General features: G+C 38.6%; 1 protein-coding gene across 1 annotated transcript in view; it reads right to left on the bottom strand.

The window, feature by feature from the left end:
• LOC126297504 (phosphotriesterase-related protein) overlaps nt 1–23,600 on the bottom strand; it is a 210,946-nt gene that overhangs the window by 69,478 nt on the left and 117,868 nt on the right. The window contains exon 4 of the mRNA XM_049988389.1: nt 23,068–23,226. Within this exon, the coding sequence (XP_049844346.1) occupies nt 23,068–23,226 (159 nt within the window). The remainder of the gene's footprint in view (nt 1–23,067; nt 23,227–23,600) is intronic.

Genomic DNA, 23,600 nt, shown 5'->3' on the forward strand with positions numbered 1-23,600 from the left:
TATGGAATACCTCAGATCAGACATTTCAAGTAACTTCCATAATATGAATTTGACCCTCACTACCCCAGCAGAAATAATGTCCATCATAAAATTTTTAAAATCAAAAAACATCTAGTGGGTATGATGAAATATCAACAAAATTAATTAAAGAATGTGATTCTCTCAGTTAAGTAACATATTAAGCCATCTGCGTAACCAGTTGTTTATCTGTGGAATATTTCCTGAATGGTTGAAATATGCTGAAGTTAAGCCACTGTTTAATAAAGGAGATAAAGAAATAGCATCAAATTTCCATCCAATTTCACTTTTGCCAGCATTCTCAAAAATTTTAGAAACAGTAATGTACAATTGCCTTTATAACCATCTTATCTCAGTTCGGATTTCTAAAGGATTCTGATATTCAGAATGCTATCTACCCTTACAGTGAATATGTGATTAATTCATTAGATAAAAAATTGCATGCAACTGGTATATTTTGTGATCTGTCAAAGGCATTTGACTATGTAAATCACAATATCCTTTTAAGTAAATTAGAATATTATGGTGTAACAGGAAATGCTGCAAAATGGTTGAAATCGTATACCTCTGGCAGGAAACAAAGGCTGTTATTAGGAAAGAGACGTGTATTAAGCTATCATGCATCATCCAACTGGGAACTAATTACATGTGGAGTCCCACAAGGTTCCATTTTAGGACCTTAATTTTTCTTGTGTATATCAATGACCTTTCATCAGCAACATTATTAGATGCTAAGTTAGTTTTGTTTTCTGATGATACAAACATTGCAATAAATAGCAAATCAAGTGTAGTCTTAGAAAGATCGGCTAATAAAATATTTGTGGATATTAATCACTGGTTCCAAGCCAATTCTTTGTCACTAAACTTAAAACACACACACACACACACACACACACACACACACACACACACACACACACACACACACACTACATGCAGTTGAGAACTTGTAACAGGTGTCCCATGAGTAAATGCCTAACATATGATGACAAGCAGATAGAAGAAGTGGACAGTGCTAAATTTTTGGGATTACTGCTTGATGATAAATTCAACTGGGGGGAGCACACCACAGAACTGCTGAAGTGTCTTAACAAATCTCTATTTGCAATGTGAATTGCGTCAGACATAGGGGATATGAAAATGAAAAAGCTTGCATACTATGCTTACTTTCATTCCATAATGCCATATGGGATTATTTTTTGGGATAATTCATCAAGCCAAGCTAAAGTTTTATGGGCACAAAAATGTGCAGTAAGAGTTATATGTGGTGTGAACTCAAGAACAGACTGCAGAAGCCTGTTTAGGGAACTAGAGATACTAACTACTGTTTCCTAATATATTTTTCCTTACTGAAATTTGTCATTACAAATATATCACATTTTCAAACCAACAGCTCAATTCATGGAATCAATACTAGCAATAAGAATAATCTTCACAAAAATTTAAAGTCACTTACTCTTGTACAAAAAGGTGTGCATTATTCAGGAACAAACATTTTCAATAACTTGCCAGCAGCCATAAAAAGCTTAACAACTAACAAAATTCAGTTTAACAGAAGCCCAAAGGATTTATTGGTGGCCAACTTCTTCTACTCCATTGATGAATTTCTCAGTAGGACCAAGTGACTTGTGCATCATTTCAGTGCACTAATGTGTTCTTTGTAAATAAGTGTGTGTGTGTGTGTGTGTGTGTGTGTGTGTGTGTGTAAGTACAATCTAACTTCTGCACCATTCCAGTGCAGTAATGTGTTCATTGTAAATAAGTATTATATTAGTTATATCACACGTTTATTACATCATAAATGAATAAAAACTTTAATTTTAAATTCAGTGCATTAGTGTTTGTAAAATGATTCTTTCATATCGTATTCATTAAAAGAAATGATGATCATTCCATTTGGGACCTGTGGAAGATATATTAGCTTATTTGTTTAAGTGCTATATATTTGTCATGTATTATTGTTTTTCTGATATTTTCCACATCCTGGAGGACCACCTCACTATGGATCAATTGGAATAAAAGTAAATCTAATCTAGTCTAATCTTAAATACAGAACTCTACCAGAGGGTGCACCCAGTGAACCCTCTGTTTATGTTGTCTGTAGATCTGCAGTGAACTGTTATTGATTGCTAACTGCTGCACCTCAGACTACAGTTTGGGGTGGCAGGAATCCAAATTAATGTTGGATACAAGAGCAGCATTCTATGGAAGTCAAATGTTACAAGAGACAGTTCAGAAAAAAAGAGAACAACAGCTCTTAAAATGTGGAGCTACAGAAGAACTGAGAAGATAAGATGGATAGACTGGAGAAAATAAATTGTGGAGAAAATAATTTACATCAAAACTAGACTAAGAACTAGATAAGTTGATAGGACACATATTGAGGTATCAAGAAATATTTGGTAATAGATGGAACTATGGTAGGTACAAATCATACATGGAAACCAAGGCTTGACTACATTAAGCAGGTTCAGGTGGATGTAAGTTTCAGCAAATATGAGAAGGCTTGCATAGGAAAGATTAACATGAACTGCTGCATCAAACCAGTCTTTGGACTAAGAACCACAAAATCTGCACTTATATATGTGAAGTCAGAAATGAAAAATCACAAACATTAATTTTGCTGTGACCTATGCCAATTTTCTTTTTTTAATTAGCCTTATTCATAACTGATGGTTACACGAATAACGGCATAAGAAACATGCAGTTATGAAAAACATCTCAGCTACTGAACTGTGATGGTAGACTGACCTGTTAATATTTCTTATCCTCCTCATTTTAGTAGTGACAACTCATTTTCTTGAATCTCATACCCTCTGCCCTGGAATTGTATTATCTTGAGCTGTATTGTGTAAGTCTGCTTGCAGTTTTACACATCTCCAAACACCTCCTTTCATTTTACTTCTCCAGAGAAAGGAATATGAGGTAGATGAAGAAAACCTTACAAGCCAAGATCACTAAAAATACATTTTATTGAATGACTTTTTGACAGAGCTATTTTGTCATCATTGTATCTTATGCTCTTAAAATTGCTTAGTTGCTAGCGTGTGGTGGACATAAACACTTGTAATCAGCACAATACAGTTATTTTTATGTTTGTACATAGTAAATTTACATTTGACATGCTGATTTGTAGTAGTCTTCATGATAATGGGAAATGTATATGCAATGTGAAGCAGCTGATGGACAATATGTTGTAATATGTTAAAGCATAAGATCCAATGGAAACAGAAATGCCATGTGGCTTGGGCCTCCCATCAGGTAGACTGTTTGCCTCGTGCAAGTCTTTTGAGCTGACGCCACTTCAGCGACTTGCGTGTCAATGGGGATGAAATGATGGTGATAAGGACAACACAACACCCAGTCTCTGAGTGGAGAAAATCTCTGCTGACCCAGCCAGCAATCAAACCTGGGCTGTTAGGTATGACATTCCGTTGCCCTGACCACTCAGCTATCGGGAACGGACATAAGATCCAATGATGACAATATAGGTCTATCAAAACCAGTTATCCAATAAAATATTTTTTTTAGTGATCTTAGCTTGTGAAGTTTTCTTCAGTTACCATACATTGTGTCCACCCCTGGTCAGTGAGTGGTCAGCGCAACAATGCCAATCCTAACGGCCTGGGTTTGATTCCCGGCTGGGATTGAGATTTTCTCTGCTCAGGGACTGGGTGTTGTGTTGTCTTAATCATCATCATTTCATCCCTATCAATGCACAAGTTGCCGAAGTGGTGTCAAATCTAAAGACTTGTACCCAGTGAACCATACATTGCACGAGCATACATTGTAGATGACCCACATGCTGACAGTGTGAGAAATGTATAAGAGGAATACCATTTGAAAAGCTCAAGCGCTCTTCTTTCATGTGAAACTTCACTTTGTTGGAGACTGCTGTGGAGGCTGTCACCTTTTTGAAGGAATTTTGTGAACATTTTATCATTGATTTTGGGATGTTAAATTTGATTTCTTTCACTCTCAAACTGTCACCTATTCATGGTGCTGTTCCCAAGATTTGCGCACCAGATACAGTCTATGTTGCAGGCGAGGAGTGGTTTTTACTGGTTAGTGTCTGCTGACAGATGTGTTATCAGTGTGACAATTGCAATCAACCAATAAAAAATGTTGGAAAGATGTTACATGTGCCTCCAGAGGCTGCTGCAGAACATGGATTCCAGACTTGGTTCTCTCCCCCTGTTCTCAGCTGCCGACTTGACAGCATGCACTTTCCTTGATTTCCCATTTTATAGACTTCAGTGCACTGCAGTTCAGTTGTAATGGCCCCTCCAAACTGCTGGTGGAATGTTTGCCCTCTCCAAGCACACCCATTGTATTCAAAGTACTGAAATATAAGGTCATATTGTATCTATTTAATTCTCCTATTCTTATATGAAGCTACTCTTATTGGATGCTCTGTCCCTCACTCATCCCAGTGCCTGTATGAAACTGGTGCCAAACAAGCAGGATGGCCCATCTTACAGACTGTAAAAGACCATATTTTCATGACTAAAAATATGGTGTGCATTATGCATTCATTCAGCTATGAAACAAGCTTGGGCATGGCTCAACTGTGGTTGGTGTCTGTGTCACTGTGTGTCCTGCTGCTGTCTCAAGCAAAGTCTGACATCATTTCACCAGTCTGTGAGCAATTGCTCTCATGCACTGAACCTGTGCTACCACATGGTGTGCCTCCCTGACATATTTGTATGTGGCCCTGCTGTGGGCCCATGTGCCCTCACCACAGCCACTCCAATGCCTGTCCATTCCAAGCAAAGTCTGCAGGTGCACTGCCTACCACTCACTGTGGTCATCATTCTGTGCCATGCTGCCAGCCTGCTGCCTAATGCTGATAACAGTGCCTAGCTGCCTGTTTCAGCCACAATGCCACTCATGCTGCCGCCCAGTGGTGACTCATCTGTTGCCAGCAATGTGCTATCTGACCTGGCAGTACTGCCATGGGGGGTCCTGACTCTGACATTGGAGGCCTCATCACTGTTGCATTCAGCTGTCAACATCAGGTCCATGCTGCATTCATAAGGGTGCTACATGCCTGCAACCGCATCTGCCCACTTGCGCCTTTGCAGCTGTCGCATTGCGTGTGTCACATTGCAGCACATTGTGTCTCGTCGTGTCTACTGTAAGTGTTTCCATGTAAGGAATTGTAGCCACTGACTAACAAGTGGGGAATGTTGCATCAATAGCTAACTATTTCCTTTACAGTAAATTTTTATCCTGATTAGCAATTTATCGTTATCAATTTTGGACCCCATTCAGAATTTACAAAAAGGCCCACACGCTCACAGTTAGAACGCAATGCAGAGTAGAGACAAGTCGTAATGAGGATACCATTAAGGCTTTGCAAGTGTGGTTGAACACACCTGCCTTGAAGAATTTTGATTTGGAGAAGAGGTTAGAGCAGGCACAGGCACACTGTTGTCTGTGTTACAGAAATATTGAATGTACAGGCTGCTCCTGAGGGGCTCAGGGAACCTGAGACTAGCACTGCTGATGCCCCACAGTTTAATATAGTAAATAGTTTTCCAGTAGTCATTTTCATTCCCTCTTTTACAGGAAAGAAGAATGTGGCCGCCTTTTTGTGGTATGTACACAATGTTGGCTGTATTTGCTCCTGGTCAGATAGTTTTTGGTTTAATGAGGTGAGTTTAAAGCTATTGGGTGATGTGTGTACCCATGTGGAATCAGTAAAGAAGTGCAAAACATTTTAAAGTATTGGCCAAGGGCTTAGCAAAGCAATATTCAGATAAGGGAAGTGTGAGTTATTACTGGAAAAATTTCTGTCCTTAGGCAGAGGCAGGGAGGAGATTTCGAAACATTTGCAGGTCAGAGCTGCACAATTTTGTGCTGTACCTATGTTTTGGGGCTGCACCAAGAATGAAATGAGGTCTTACTTGAGGAGGCAGAAGTGAGAGCAGTAGATGTATTCATTAAGGTGATTGACCCCAAGATTGGTGAGGAGGTTAAATATCAATTCCCCCTTTACTACAAGAGATTGTGTGCCTTGCCCTCCTATAGAAGGAAGCTAGTTCTCCTCACGTGGCTGCAAGGGAAACAAATTACCATATTTCAAGGACTATAAGACACAATTTTTTCTTCAAAAGATTGCCTCCAAAATTCAGGTGTGCCTTACACTCAAAATTAATATACAAACTTCCTGTGTTTGATTTAAAATTGCCACAAGTCTTAAAAATGGCCATGTATTCAATACCATGGAAAGCCTGTCTCTATCTGGCAACATTGGATTTGACTGGCATAAATGTGACAAATATGAGTTGTTGAGACTAACACTGTCTCCCTTCTGCCCCACCATCACAAATTCAGAACAATGTCTATTCTGTGATGCATCATTGCAGTCTACAGTAACAGTGAACTTGAAGTGAAAGTGATTTGTGTTATTGGTGACAGTACAATATTTTTGATAGTAGCTAGTTTCATAATGGAGAAAAATAAAAGTTATTCGTATGATGTGGGCTATAAATTGAAAGTAACAGCACATGCAGAACGTTGAAACAGAGCAGCTGTGCGACATTTTGGCCCTCCAGCAACAGAAAAGAAAAACCATTTGTGATTGATGGGCTAGGAAAGAAGAGCTGAAAAAATGAAGGGGAATAAATATGCAAATAGAGGACTGAACACAACATGACCAAAACTAGAAGATGATATATGAAATGGATTCAAGGACACTGTCAAAATGGCATTAGAATTAATACTAAAATGATTCAAATTCATGCTTGTAAGCTAACACTACAATGGAACTTAATAGACTTTAAGGGTGGAGTTGGTTGGTGCTACAGGTTTATGAAGTGTCATGGACTTAGCATGTGAACCAAAACCAAAATGTCCCAGAAAATGCAACAAGACTATGAAGAGAAAATATTATCTTTCCATCACTGTATTATTCATCATCAAAAGGAAACCAATGTGGAATTAAATATATCAAATATGGACGAAATTCCTCTGACATTTGACATGCCAAATAACAAAATTGTTGCCATGAAACATTCTGAAACTGTAACTATAAAAACAAGTGGACATGAAAAATACACTACAAAGTTGTGCTTTCATGTTTTGCTGCCAGTATTAAAATTAATCCAGTGATCATTTTCAAGTGCAAAACAATGTCAAAACTTTCTAAAATACAGCCAGTTGTTGTTCACATACATGACAAGGGTCAGCTGGATGAGGCTGATATGAAACTATGGATTAACAGAGTATAGGAGAGAAGAAAAGGTGTTTACTGAAGAAGAGTTCTCGTTTAGTGCTAGACCAGTTTAGTAGTCATTTGAAAAATTTTGTGAATGAGAAAATGAGACAGGGAAATACAGAGCTTGCTGCTATTTTGCATCCTCTTGATGTCTTGATAAATAAAACATTTAAAGTGTATATGAGAGAGAGGAATGTAACAAATGGATGAAGATTCCAGTGAACTTCATATCTGTGTATTAAGGGCAAATGCACCTGAAACCATATGTGGCAGTACATCTACATTTACATAAGTACTCCGCAAGCCACTGGATGGTGCGTGGCAGATGGTACCCAAATCTGCTACTTCTCATTTCCTTTCCTGTTCCACTCACAAACAGAGCAAGGGAAAAATGACTATCTATATCCATCCTTATGAGCTCTAATTACTGTATCTTATTTTTGTGGTCTTTATGTGCAATGTATGTTGGCGGCAGTGGAATCTTTAGGCAGTCAGCTTCAAATACCAGTTCTTTAATTTTTCTCAATAGTGTTTCTGAAAATGAACAATGCCTTCCCTCTATGGATTCCCATTTCAGTTACCAAAGCATCTTACATATTGTTCAAACTTACCAGTGACAAATCTAGCAGCTTGCCTCTGAATTTCTTTGATGTCTTCGTTCAGTCTGACCTGCTATGGATCCCAAACACTCAAGCAGTACTCAAGAATAGGTTGCAGCAGCTTCCTATATGCAGTCTCCTTTACAGGTGAACCTCACTTTCCTAAAATTCTCCCGATAAACCGAAGTTGACCATTCACCTTCCCTACCACAGTTCTCATATGTTGTTCCACCTCATATCACTTTGCAGTGTTACACCCAGATATTTAAATGACTTGTCTGTGTCAAGCAGGAAACTAGTAATACTGTAGCTGAACATTACAATTTTGATCTTCCTACTAATCGGCATTAAATTACATTTTTCCACATTTAGGGCCAGCTGCCATTCATCACACCAACTGGAAATTTTGTCTAAGTCATCTTGTACCTTCCTACAGTCACTCAACTTTGACACTTTACTGTACACCACACCATCATCAGCAACCAACTGCAGATCACTGCCCACCATGCCCACCAAATCAGTTATATAAATAGAGAACAACAGCGGTTGTATCACACTTCCCTTGTCTCTGATGAACACTTGCCACTGAGGACAGTATACTGAGTTCTGATATTTAACAAGTCTTCAAGCCACTCACATATCTATGAACTTATTCCATATACTTGTACCTTTGTTAACAGTCTGCAGTGGGACACCATGTCAGATGCTTTCCAGAAGTATAGAAATATGAAACTTCCTGGCAGATTAAAACTGTGTGCTGGACCGAGACTCGAACTCGGGACCTTTGCCTTTCGCGGGCAAGTGCTCTACCAACTGTGCTACCCAAGCACGGCTCACATCACGTCCTCACAGTGCATTCTGCTGCAGAGTGAAAATCTCATTCTGGAAACATCCCCCAGGCTGTGGATAAGCCATGTCTCCGCAATATCCTTTCTTTCAAGAGTGCTAGTTCTGCAAGGTTTGCAGGAGAGCTTCTGTTAAGTCTGGAAGGTAGGAGACGAGGTAATGGCAGAAGTGAAGCTGTGAGGACAGGGTGTGAGTTGTGCTTGGGTAGCTCAGTTGGTAGACCACTTTCTCGTGAAAGGCAAAGGTCCCGAGTTCGAGTCTTGGTCCGGCACACAGTTTTAGTCTGCCAGGAAGTCTCATATAAGTGCACACACTGCTGCAGAGTGAAAATCTCATTCTGGAAATATAGAAATATGGATTCCACTTGTTGCCCTTCATCCATAGTTCTCAGTATATCATGTGAGAAAAGGGCAAGCTGAGTTTCACAATGAGTGATGCTTTCTAAAACCATGCTGGTTCATGGACATAAGTTTCTCAGTCTCTAGAAAGTTTATTATATTCGAACTGAGGATGTGTTCAAGGATTCTGCAGGAAACAGAAGTTAGGGATACTGATCTGTAATTTTGCAGGTCCCTTCTTTTACCCTTCTTATATACTTCAGTCACCTGTGCTTTTTTTCAGTCACTTGGGACTTTGTGCGGGATGAGAGATTCACAATAAATGCAAGCTAAGTAAGGGAACAATGCCTTACATTACTTTTTGTAAATCGAACTGGGATTCCATGCAGATAAGGTGATTTATTTGCTTTCAAATCTTTCAGATGTTTCTCTATGCCAGGTATGCTTATTACTATGTCACCCATATGAAAGTCTGTCCCATGGTCAAATGATGATATGTTTGTATGATTCTCCTGTGTGAATGATTTCCTCAATGTGAAATTTAAAACTTCAACTTTCATTTTGCTATCTTCAACTGCCACACCAGACTGGTAAACAAGGGACTGAATGGAAGCCTTGGACCCAATTAGTGACTTTACATAAGACCAGAATTTTCTCAGGTTCTCTGCCAGATCTTTGGCTAAGTTGTGATAGTGGTAGTTCTTGTATGCTTTGTCCACAGATCTTTTCACAGATGCATGAATCGCTACTAATCTTCACTTGTCATCATTTGTTGGTTCCCTTTTGAACTGAGAGTGCAAGAGCCTCTGCTTCCTGAGCATCCAAGAAATTTTGTTATTAAACCATGGTGGGTCTTTTCCATTCTTTATCCATTTACTAGGTACAAAAACCTCCAGACTGTGATTTATAATCTGCTTATATTTTGCCCATAATTCCTCTACATCTATCTTAGTGGAACTAAGTGATGCTAGCTCACTGTCTAAGTGAGATACTAATAATTGGTTATCTTCTCTATCTAGCAGAAACACTCTCCTAGCCTTCTTGAATTATTTCTTAACTTTAATAATCATAGTTGCTATACTGACATCATGGTTGTTATGTTTCTATACTGCCTTGTCAATAAGGTCCAGCCTATTTGTAGATATAAATTCTAAGATATTTCCATTGCATGTGGGATGTCAAGCTAGCTGCTCAAGACGATTTTCAGATAATGTGTTCAAAAGTATTTCACATGTCTGTCTGCCTGTACCCCCCACAATGAATATATAGACATCCCAGTCTATGTTTGGCAGGTTAAACTTGCCTCCAACTAGTACTGCATGATCTGAGTATTTGTGCTATTGACCGTAGACTTTCTTTGAATGCCTCTAGACCTGTAACAGTACAATTGGGTGGCCGGTAAAAACTTCCAAAAATTAACTTGGTTCCACCTACACCTGTTATATGTGACCAGATTACTTCACTGTCACACTCAACTTTGACCTAAAAAGAAACAATACTGTAGTCAACTGCAATAACCACTTCCCCCCCCCCCCCCCCTCCCCCAAGGCCTAAAACAGTTTGATGAACGATCACTTACGGGAGGAGTACATTTTCAAAAGAATAGGAAGCAGAAGTCATTACTAACGAAAATTTCCCGTTATCATGCCATCCATTAGAAATTGTTTCCACAAAAACTGTCAAATTTATCAGAATCAGGAACTGGAGGAGCTTGTGTGGCCATCTGAAGAAAGGTGATATTTGCTGGCCACAGATTTGACCTGTCAGGAAAATCTGATCAAGGATGCCAGACTGTAATGCCTAAGCCCTACTGAATCCCATATCATTTACAGTTGATCATAGGATAGAGTGTCCAGCAACAATTAGACATGGGAATCATTCTGCCATTCTCTAGCCCCTAGGCCTCACCTTTAGTAATTATACCCAAGAAATGTATTAGTTGTGAGAAAAGTTTTTGCCTATGGGCTGGCAACATGCAGTAAATAAGGTGACCATATGTGATATATATTCTTATCTTGAATAGATGTAATTTTTGCGAGGCTTGGAAATTCCATGTACTTCACTACTTTGGATATGAAATCAAGCAATCATCAGATCCCTAATGCATATCAAAACAGGTCCAAAAGAGCATTAATGGTGCCTTTAGGGTTGGACACATTTCTTATGATGCATTTTGATTTGAGGAACACCCCATGAACATGTCAATAGTTTTCTGACCTGTTGCCAAGGGGATTGAAACTATGTGCTTGGTTTATTTGGACAATATTATTGTGTTTCTGTGAACAATCAAATAACATGCCAAATAACTGAAAAGCATGGGGCACAATAACTTTGAAGTTAGAGAAATGTTCTTTTGCAAAAATCATATGTTCAGTACCTGGACCATGTTAACAGTTCAGCTGCTGTGAAACAAAGTCGATGAAAATTTGACAGTCACTCCTCAGATTAGCAAATTATTATCACCATTTTGTCAAAGATTATGCTACTGTGATCGATATGATGATCAAGTTGTTGATTACTGGGTATCTTGCATATCTACCGCAGAATGTGAGACTGCAATGCATCAGCTTAAAGATGTCTTCATGAAATCACCTTTGTTAATATACCCTGACTTTGAAAACCATTTATCTTGTCTTGTGATGCAGTCAGTTTTGCTGTGGAATGTCATTTAAGACAGCTATTGCTTACAGCTCTCACCTGCTCAGTAAGATAGAAATTGACTATAGCACGACAGAGGAGTTTTATTTGGGGTGAACTATTTTAAGTACTACCTATAGGGTAGGAAGTTCATAGTAGTTACTGACCATATAGCCCTTCTGTTGCAGTTGAATTTAAAGGATCCAAGCAGTCATCTGACATAAGGGGCATTTATGCTAAGTAAATATGATTATGACACGCATCATAAGCTTGGAAATTTATGTCATAAAGTGGATATGATAAGTAGGAAGGTTTAGATGTTGCAATTAGATGAGGTATTGATTGCTGAGTGGCAGGAGGTGCAAGAACAAGATGCAGAATTCCAGGTTCAAGAACAATACAAAGAACGCCAATGATTCATATCCAAAGATGGTATCCTCTGAGACAAAGTGCCCCTTCAGAATCAACTGGTGATATGAAAGGTGCTCCAGTGCCGTATCATTATACAAAGTCAGTATACTATCCAAGCCTGTCAAAGTGTGAAGCTTGCCACTAATGTACACATTGTGATGCATTAGTGGTGGGTAGCCCGGCAGCATGACATTGAAGATTATATTCATGTATGTATTATGTGCACACAAAGAGTGCAACAAACCAGGCTATGAATCCCATAAACCATGTCTAAATACTTGTGGCCTTTTGAGATAGTTGCTTTAGACTTTATGTGACCTTTTTCACATACTCAACAGGAGAGCTAGTATATTCTGTCGATTAATAACCATTTCACATGCTACCAGGTTTTAGTACTAATTGTTGACATGGCAGCTCAAACAGTGGCAAAAACATTTGTCAAACATTTTGTATTATCTTTTGAAAGTCCTGATGTCATTTTTATGGACCAAGGAACCAGTTTTATGTGTGCTTTGTTTGAACAAATGTGTAAGCTTTTAATAGCCTAAAACTGTTGGCATAGTAGAGTGAGTTCATAAAAACCTTGTAAAGATGTTATCTTACTATGTGAGCAAAACATATAATGATAGAAACTGATATTTTCCATACACATGTCTATTTACAACAGTACAATTTCTGAGTCAAAGGGCCACCCATCCAGCAAGGTAGTACATGTATGACAAATGAGTTATCCATTTGAGTTAGATAAACTGCCTCTGGGTGTTGATTTGTGTTAAGTGAAAAGCCTGGCCCCAACAACTTAAAATGGTCCAGTGACAGGTGCCGAAGAGTAACCTCAGAGTCACAGCTAGACAGATGAAGAGCAGTAACAAAGGTGCACTGCTGCTACTCTACTGTCATTTTCACTAAACCTTATTGCAAAACCCAGCTATCAAAAAGAGAAAAACGAGTCAGTTCTCTCCACCCTATGAAGGGCCATACCAAACTACATGGCTAACACCCCAGTCAGATTGTATTGCAATCATTGATTTTCACAGGTTGAACCTTATGGATAAGCAGTAAAGTGGCCACTGGTGGTTCCAGTGGATGTATTGTGAGTCAAATCTAAAACTCTTAATGGTGCTTTGTAGTGAAAAAAGTTTTGCTTAGAACAATGATTTTTGTCACATCCTTCAATATTGGCCATTCCTCCTGGGACACCCAAACTTGTGTCAAACACCTTCTTATCATTCCATTCATAAAAGCTTCATTATTACACAAGAGTAGGCCAGAGGAGTCTGTGTTGAGGTTCGCTGTGCCACTTGCCTGCCAGCACCTAGCCACACTTTCTATGACATATATCTGTGATAAATGAGCGAAGGTTCATGTAATCAGACTATGCCTTTTGCTGCATGAACTAGCTTTGAAGAGATGGGCCAACTGTATACATTTACAAGTATCATACCTGCTCCTATTCAAAGACTTCTGAAGTCATTTCCATGTGGACGTATGATCCAAAAATAGTGTGCAATATTTTCAGTTCATTTAAATATTGTAAACAGAACCAGTAGTCAAATCCCCCCTTATTCCACAGGCCACAAGTCACAAGCCTCACACTGAACCACAAATGCTTTGTCCACACTCCCCTCTCCCTCCTAGATACATGAACTGTACACATGGAGCCTCCTATCCCACCAGCTACTCACCTGATGCGCCAAAGTGAGCCGTCATTATTTCCCATGTTGTCACAAGTCCCCTTCTCCCCTTTTTGGAAGCAAGCCCTGCCATTATGATGAGCTTATTGGGGTGCCACAACAGACCTTGTCCTGACTTCGTGTTACATGAATCTTGATAGCATTGACACTATCATCTCATCTTGGGCATACCACACCACATTCATCTATCATTAACAGTTCCCAGGGTAATAAGGTCACTCCTGTTTAAGCCATTCACTCAATTAGAGTACATTTTTAACATACTTTTGAACCCACATCTTTTGTATCTACTAGAGGTACCCTTTGAAATACATCACCATGATAAGATGCCAGTTCCACCTAACATTATTGATTCCCAGCTGATACAGCCACTAAACCAGGTAGTGGTCCATGAGAACAGGCTCATTATTTTTGACTGTGGTGTTTTGCATTATGCTGTTGGCAACAGTAAAATCATACACTGATCAGCCAGAACATTATGCCTACTGATCTACAATCGATATAAACCCATGCAGGCGATAGCAGCATAACCTGGCAAGGAATGAATGCTGGTCAGACACATGCATGTAGTATCAGCGAACCTCCTTTTTATGTGTAGATGTGTTTTGGCAGGTGTCTTTAACACATGGTGAAACCAAGGTGAAACCCTGTCCAGACATCATTGATGTGGGCGACCATGCCTCATTACAGATGTTGGTCATCACAGGCTGGGCAGACTGGTAAAAGAGGACATGTGGCAAGCTGTGGTGAAACTAACAACAGACTTTAATGCTGGGCAAAATAGAACTGTGTCTGAACACACAGTGCACTGAACGCTCCTAAAAATGAGCCTCCACAGCTGACGACCCATACATGTGCCAATGTTAACACCACAACATCGGTAACTATGACTGAAATGGCCACGTGACCATTGGCACTGGACAATGGCACACTGGCAGATTGTTGCATGGTCTGCTGAATCCCAATACCTCCTTCATCATGCTGATGGGAGTGCACAAATCTATAACCTTCCAGGGGAACAGCTCCTTGACACCTATACTGTGGGATGGAGACAAGCTGGAGGTGGCTCCTTTATGCTCTGGGAAACATTCCCGTGGGCATCCATGGGCCCAATGGGGCTCAAGCAAGGCATGATCACAGCCAACGAGTATCATACACTGGTTGCAGACCACCTACACTCCTTCATGATGATCACATTTTCCAACAGCAGTGGCATTTTTCAACAACATAATGCACCATGTTACAGGACCAGGAGTGTGATGGAAAGGTTTGAGGAGCACAGTGGTGAGTCCCAATTGGTGTGCTGGCCCTCCAACTTGCCAGATCTGAACCTGATCAAACACATCTGGGATGTGATTGAGTGTGTCTTTAGAGCTCACCCCCCCTCCTGGGAATTTATGAGAATTAGGTGACTTGTGTGTGCAGATATGGTGGCAACTCTCTCCAGCAACCTACCCAAGACCTCATTGCTTCTATGCCGTGATGTGTTGCTGCTGTTATCCATGCCAAAGGTGGACATACTGGATATTAGGTAGGTGTTCATAGTGTTGTGGCTGATCAGTGTTTATTGGCTGTAATGTTGCCTATCTCTGCTTCTCCTCTCTTATTTTTGTCTTATTTTCGCTTCTAGTATGGGTACTGGAAATGAAGTAGTTTGTTTATTTATCTAACCTGGTCTGACTATGGCCATCACGCTCTCTCTTACATGGGACCAGAGCTTCACACACACAGTTACCGAAGAAATAAAATTTCATTTGCATATCTGTTGTGACAATGTGTGTAAGTAATACTGAATATGAACTGACACCTGTCTGTACTCTGGAAACCACTGTGATGTGCATGGCAAAGGGTATGTCCCATTGTACCAGCTATTAGGGTTTCTTTCTGTTTCATTCACATATGAAGCACAGAAGGAATTATTGTTTGAATGCCTCTGTGTGTGCAGTAATTATTCTCATCTTATCCTAATGGTAAAATTTAATACCAGCAAAACTTGTACTACTGCTGCTGCTGCTGCTGCTGCTGCAGACATTAATAGTGATAATAGCAGTATTATGCACACACTATATTGTGGCATTTTTGGTGGGGAGTGTTTTGAATTTTGGTTGTGGAAGATACCAGTAGGGGTCAGGCCTGAACTACCACTACCACTGCCAACTGCAGCAAACAACTACTGTAGCCACTAGATAATGCTTATGTGTGTTCTAATTTGCTTTGTGTTGTGGATTGTTTTTTTTTTTAATGAAATGAGTGAAGAGACTACTTCTGGGGATTTAAATGTGACAGCAAAAGGAATCAGTGATCCTTATGATTGTTATGTCAGTTCTACTTTTGTAGAAGCACAGAATGCAGACGTAGGATGGCTGTCCTTCGACAGGGAGGCAGGGCTTATTCCCCCACAATGCTCCTCTCCCCTCTTGCAGTCTAAGTTCTCATTTGTTTACAGTCACAGCTGACTGCCTGTATGATAAAATTAGTAGTAATAGTAGTAATAGTAGTAGTAGTAATAGTAGTAGTAGTAGTAGTAGTAATTATGACAATAATGATAGTGGAAGATATGAAAATAATTTATAGTTGTACAAAATATATGTTTTCCAATACAGTGAGTTCTGGGAAAGTAAATTTAAGGAGACTGTGCCAGCTAAGAATATTGGGGAATGAGGAACATTTGGTTGGAAAGAAGTATGTATAGGGGCAATGAGTGCGCACTGGGACAATGGTAATCATTATTGTTGCTTTAGTTAATATGTCATTAACTGTCTTCTGAAGGTGGAGATATTATTCAGTTCTTTAATGCAATGTGGGGGATTATTACAGAGTTGGGTTCCCATTACTTAGAGGGAATTAAAGCAATTGAACAATGGAGTGGGACAGAAAGGATTTTGCTCTAATGGGAATGAGTGTTTCCACTACATTGTTCAGACAAGAGCGTTATGGTCTAGGAGGCATATGGGGGACAGTGCACATTGCTAAGACATTAGAGAAGATAGAAGATATGAAAATCTCTGCACACAGCCAGGATAGCCCTGCATATTATGCTGAAATATGTTCAAAGAGTCAAGCATCATAGATATAATGAACACAGGCATTCATAACAAGTTCCAGGTGCTGTGAGCTTTCCTGAGAAAGGCATTGCAGAATAAAACTGCTGTGATAAGTAATTGGAAGTATAAGTATTTGTACTAGTTTCTTTTTAGATCAAGAGAGAAGAGCTTTTTATATTTTTGTTGGGTATGGAGAGAAGTGGTTGCTTGGATTTTGGATGGGTGGAGTTTCAACAGTATATCATGCACCCATTTTGATAGTGCACACATTATTGAGATTCTCGATAGCTGTCTCCAGGGTTATTGCACTTAGATACAACTGTACAATTGCACTTAGGTACAACAGGAGGTTATGAGCATATGGTATGAGTGAAACCAATGCACTGCACTTGGTGAGCAATTTAGCCTGCCAAGTTTGGCAAGTAAAATGAAGTTGATAGTGTCAAAGGCTTTGCTGAAGTCTAAAGGTACATTTACCTCTGCAATTTGTATCAGCACAAGTACGCACAACATGTATAGACATCTCCAGGACATGTATTGTGACTTCTATGAGTGTGATCCTTCCAAGCCATACATACATCATCATGGGTTTACATCTGGCAGTTTTTATCAGTGTGTTTGGTGGTGCAGAGCTGTTCAGAATTTGTAATGGCTTCCCAAACTGATGTGGATAACTTTATATTTTTATGGATGGAGAAAGGCAAAGGAAGTAAAGATAGTGTCAACAACAGTTCCTTCACAAATGGACTACTCATGGAGCTTATGCAATGATTGTTCAAGAACTACCTCTGGAAGATGGTTGATATTTCAAAAATTATGCGAGGATGAGCATGGAAGATTTTGATAGTTTCCTGTCTCTTGTGGCTCCTCTTGTGACCAGAACCAATCCAAACTTTTGTGAAGCAATTCCACCAGAGATCTGGTTGGAAGTGAACCTCAGATTTTTGGCCACTGGGGATTCCTTTCGAACTTTAATGTACTTGCATAGGATATCAAAAAGTATGTACAATTACTGACTTTTAAGAATATATAACAATAATATTAGACTATATAATATAGGAATAATATTATATGTAATAAAATTCTTTAAATTTTTCTTATTAATTGCTGTGAAGCTGCAAATGTACCTTGTCCTCATTTTTGCCCAGTACAGAGGGATAAAATAACATTTGAAAAAAAAAAAAAAAAAATTTAATTTTTATTGTTTATACTGGCAATGAGCACTTACTATTATTTTTTATTTCATATAATATGAGCTCTTATATTTTCTTTTGTTAGAGTACCAAATCAGTTTCAGTAATGGCGAACTCTAAAAATACATGCAGGGTTAATATTATTTGCATGAGACTAAAATATCTAAAGGGAAATGCAGTGTGCTAGGTACAACAATAATAAGAAAGATAAATACATAGTAATTTCTTTTCTGAAAAAGAAGTGATATTAGTGGTGTCGAGAAAAGTAACATACTGCTTTAAGCACAATTCATAAGCTCTACAAAGAAAATAAATTTCCAGAAATTTGCTAACAATGAGATACTTTTTAGTGCTTTGGAATGATTTGCTTACTTCAGACAGCAATACAGTATCAAATTTCTGGTGACACTTACTGCATAATGAACATATCCAACAATATTAATTTGTGTTTTATTTTATGTATTTAACACATTACTTTCCTTTGGTACATTCATCAAATTGACATTTGCCTCTTGCAAACAATCAAATTCAGTTTACTAAATTAGCCTTTATTTTTATATAGCTATTTTCAAATCAATTGAAAGTCAGTTTGGTTTCCAAAAGGGTCTGTCAACTGAACAAGCAATCTATGCTTTCACAAATAAAGTTCTTGCTTCAATTATTGATAAAATGGTAACAACAGGATTATTTTGTGACTTATCAAAAGTCTTTGACACAGTGAACCACCAAATCCTGTTCCGAAAGCAGACCGATTAGGAATAAGTGGCATAGCAAATAAGTGAGTAGAATCATACCTCAAAGATAGAACGCAGAAAGTAGTAGTAGATAGTACTGATGAGATCCATAGTGGCCTGGTTTTGTTTAAATGGAGAACCACTAAACGTAGAGTGCCCCAAAGGAACCATTCTTGGTCCTTTACTGTTCTTTATATTTAAACTGTTCCTTATATTTAAAAATGACCCACCTCAATGTACAAAGCTACAGTGCTTATCTGTCATGTGAAGATCTTCAAGGATCTGTTAAGAATATTGGTATTGATTTAATGAAATGGTTTAGCATCAATGGATTCTCATTGATGTCTAATAAGACTAATTATATTCAGATCACTGAAATTGCTAAAACTGAGGATGAGTTAACTGTGAAGTGCAGCACAGAGTCAACAGAAAGAGTTGAAATGGTGAAGTTTTTATGTGTTGTAATTGACTCCAGAGTAAACTGGTGTCATCACATAATAAATCTTCGGAAGAGACTCAGCACATTGATTTTGTCCTATGCATTCTCTGCAAGAGCAGAAATATACACACAATGAAAATAGCATACTATGGATATTTCCATTTTCTTGCAACATATGATATTTTATTTTGGGGAACCAAACACTAGCAAAGAAAATACTTGCTTCCCAAAAACGTGTTGTAAGAATAATAAGTGGCGTTGACTCTAGGGGTAGTTGTAAAACCTTTTCCGGAAACTAAAAATACTTCTATTACTTCCCAGTGCATATTTTCTCTTGTGTGTTTCATCAGCAAAGATACTGAGTTTTATAAAAGAAACAATGAAAATCATAATCATGGCTATGTTAGTAGGAGAAAGCATGATTTCCACAATGATTGTAAAAACCTGTCTATACACAAAAGGGTATGCAGTTCCCAGGTGCAAAAGTTTTTAATGCTCTCTCTTCAGATGTTAAAAGCCAATTTGACACCCATTCCTCTTTTCAGGAGCATCTGAAGCAATTTCTACTGCAAAAGGCCATTTTACAGTTTGGAAGAGTTTTTAGCCACAATGAAAAAACTAGTAGATCTGTAGAACACAAATTTTGAGTGTGGTATACCATAGCGTAAGTTTGAGCAATGATGTAGGTACCATAGTTGTGTAATATTCATGGTTATTTTCACTGGATTTGTATTTGTTTATCACTTTCTGTGTCTAATGTTTGCTGTAATCTGTCATTTTTACCACATATGTGTAGCTCAAACATGGAGTATTACTTTTACTCATATATGATTGGCTGCTTTAATACTGCCTATGTATAGATTGTTTACTGACACACTTTATATCCTTGTGAGCTCATAACAGTTGGATCAATGGTGTAAGAAATAAATAAATACCTTAAATTGTTGACAACTGCTTCACCTGCATGGCTGAACTAATCAAATTTCCTGTATGATAAATTGTTCCCACTTTCTTTAACATTTTTATTCAATCTTCTTCACTGTCTTCTTCTGTTTGTTTTCTTGTTCCTTCCTGACTACTTAACTTAGCACTTCCTCTCCAACTTACACATGCACTGTCATTTGCTCCTGCAGTTTCTTCATGCTCTTCATTATTAGGAGGAGTGGTTTCAGCTTCCTCTACTTCTTACGGAGACATATAAAGAATAAAGTCAACCACCTCATGATCCTCCAAATGAAAAATAATTTCTCTCTTTCTGGAAGGTGTGGCTTTGATGAACTTTACAAAATATAACACATTTCTAAGTCAAATATATCTTATGTGTCCAAAAATATTTGTTGGGAAATTAAAACAACAGTTTCCTTCCCAGCGTCCTATGAGTGAAAACAAATGGCTGCAAATTGCCAAAGAGTATGAAGAAAATTGGAATTTCCCTTGCTGTCTGGAAGCTATAGATGGGAGGCACATTGACATTGTGGTGCCATCCAATAGTGGAAGAGTTTATTTTAATTATAAACAGCACTTCAGAATTTCTCTGCTAGCAGTTGTTGATGCTAATTATAAAATAATTTATGCTGATGTTGGCACACAAGAGTGCATTTCAAGTGGTGATGTTCTTAAAGACACTACATTTTATAGTATGCTAGAGAACAAAACACTACAGATACCACCACCATGCTGGCCGCTGTTGCCGAGCGGTTCTAGGTGCTTCACTCTGGAACCGTGCAACCACTACGGTCACAGGTTCAAATCCTGCCTCGGGAATGGATGTGTGCGATGTCCGTAGGTTAGTTAGGTTTAAGTAGTTCTAAGTTCTAGGGGACTGATGACCTCAGATGTTGAGTCCCATAGTGCACAGAGCCATTTGAACAATTTGAGCCACCACCACCTTCTCCTCCTGGTAGGAATAGTCCTGTGCCACATGTTTTCATAGCAGATAAAGCCTTTGGCTTAGAAGAAAATATCATTAAGCCATTTGCAGACCTGCATCACAAAAATAGTTGGCAATGTATTTATAATTATAGCTGTGTAAAGCAAGAAGGATTACTGCAAATGTGTTTGGCGTTATAAGCTCTGTTTTCAGAATTTTGAGAATGGGTTGCCTATTAGCTCCAGCTGTTGCAAATATTTTCATGGACAATTTTGAGGATATTGCCTTAGACATGTTGCCAATACAGCCTAGTTGTTTCTTTCGATATATTGACAACATGCTTGTCATTTGGCCCCACAGATGTGAGAAACTTGAGTTCCTGGAACATCTCAATGGGATTAATGGTAACATCTATTTTACCATGGCGGCAAAAAAAGACAATGCACTGCATTCCCTCGACGTTCTCATCCACCACACATGGAATGAATGCCTTGGCCACAGCATCTATAGAAAACCCACCAACACTGATCTTTACTTGCACACCATCAGCCATCATCACCGACACAGAAGGGCACTATTTTACAAACATCAGTGCATCATGCAAGCATGATATCAGATGCTGATAACCTGCCCCATGAGCTGAGCTACCTATGCAGGGTCTTCACAAATAATGGCTATAACAGCTTTCCTGAAATTCTGTGGCTCTGTCTAGGGCAATACAAGCTGCCTCCTGAAATGAAACAAGGTAAATCAATCTTCAGGCCTCTGGCAAAAGTCTGTCAATTACTGAGACCAGTTAAACATGCAAGAAGTCTCAGAACACTTTCCGTCTACAAGATACCTTACAAGTGTGGTGAGTCTTATGTCACACAAACAGCACAAACTGTGGAACAATGTGGGAAGGAGCATGAGAGATCTTATCACCTATGCTACCCTGAGAAATCTGCTTTAGCTGAGCATGCTTTAGAAAATGGACATAAGATAAAATTTGATGAAACATCCATTATGGTCTGCACAAATGACTTCTACAACTGTGTACATAAAGAATCCATTGAAATAAAAGTCACCAATAGCACCCTAAATAGATATGGTGGCCTGCAGCTCAGCATAGTGTGGGATTCAGCGATAGTGCGGTTGAAGCAGTCACATCAAACACCAAGTCAACATATACCCATATATAGCAATGCCACAGGCACCAGTGACATCACAGCCAGCAGCTAGTATATATAAGGGGCTTACCACCAGCCCACTAGCAGTCATACCACTTGGCCTTGGCCAAGGAGTGCTTGGCTGGAAGCTTGTGTAATTTTAATTACTTGATGCAGTTGGAAACCCAAGAAGTTTTTATTCAATGTTACCACCACAACACTCTGCATTTGTACATTGTGCTGGACTATTCTATTATTATGTATCAATGACAATGATAAAGATTAACTCATTGCACGATGATCAATGGCAAATATAACTTCTTGGGCTGTGAACTTTCTACCAGATTACTATTGCCACTTCAGAAATAATGAAACTACACAAAAGTTAATGACTGACTATAACAGTTTTGTGAGTGTATGTTTTTTCTTATCAGCAATTAAATTTTTTCCAGTTTCAAATATTACAGATAATGCATCATTTTGTGTGCATAAAGTGTAATACAAATATGGAAGAAAATTCCAAAAAATTAATGTGGAATATAAATATATATATAATTTATTTTAATCTATGGTTGAATTTGGACAATTGTTCATTTCCATGTGATAACCATTCTAAGAATGTTCAGCATTAATTATTCAAAGCTGAATATGCTTCATCACAAGGGATGTAAACACATTCAAACACATGCCTGACGCTTGGAATTGGACAACTATTTAAAATCAGTTTTAATTTTTTAAAAACAGAAAATGTGTATTCCAGGCATAATTGTTTTAATCCTGTATGTTCTTCCATACTTCACATATGCTCCATAAACCAAAGAGCTAAGATATACAGATATGTTGATTATAATTTTACATCTTGTTACTGACATACCATGCAGAGGCCAAGAACATCCAACTTCCCCAATGAAACCACATCTAACACTTTTGTCTTCAAAACAACCTTCTGTGAGCTCACTACGCATAACATTGGCCAGATCTTCAATAGACATCTGGAGAGTGCTCTGCGGCTGAAGTCCAGCCACGTAATAACCTGCACAAGATTTTAAATTTATCAGATACATTAGAACAATAATAAATTCAACATACTAAATAACTACATACATATGAACCATATGAACTATCTAAATACACTCTGTTTTGGGATAAGTAATTGGCACAAATTTCTCTTCTTGGTAATGAAATTGGTCACGTTAAAATGTTACATTGTCTACAAACAGTCAGAAAAAGTCCTTAACGATAACATTATGTGCTGAGTATGCGTCGTTCACCCTCTCTAGCAGCAGTCCATTCCACCAGTGTAATGTGAGGGGCCTACATGATGAAGCCACAGCAGGCCACATTTGCAGATGACAGCAAGAAAATCTCACACAGTCACCTGGCTGACAGGTGGCAGTGGGAGTGCCA

Source organism: Schistocerca gregaria, chromosome X (genome assembly GCF_023897955.1).
Source record: "Schistocerca gregaria isolate iqSchGreg1 chromosome X, iqSchGreg1.2, whole genome shotgun sequence".
Classification (NCBI taxonomy): Eukaryota; Metazoa; Arthropoda; class Insecta; order Orthoptera; family Acrididae; genus Schistocerca; species Schistocerca gregaria.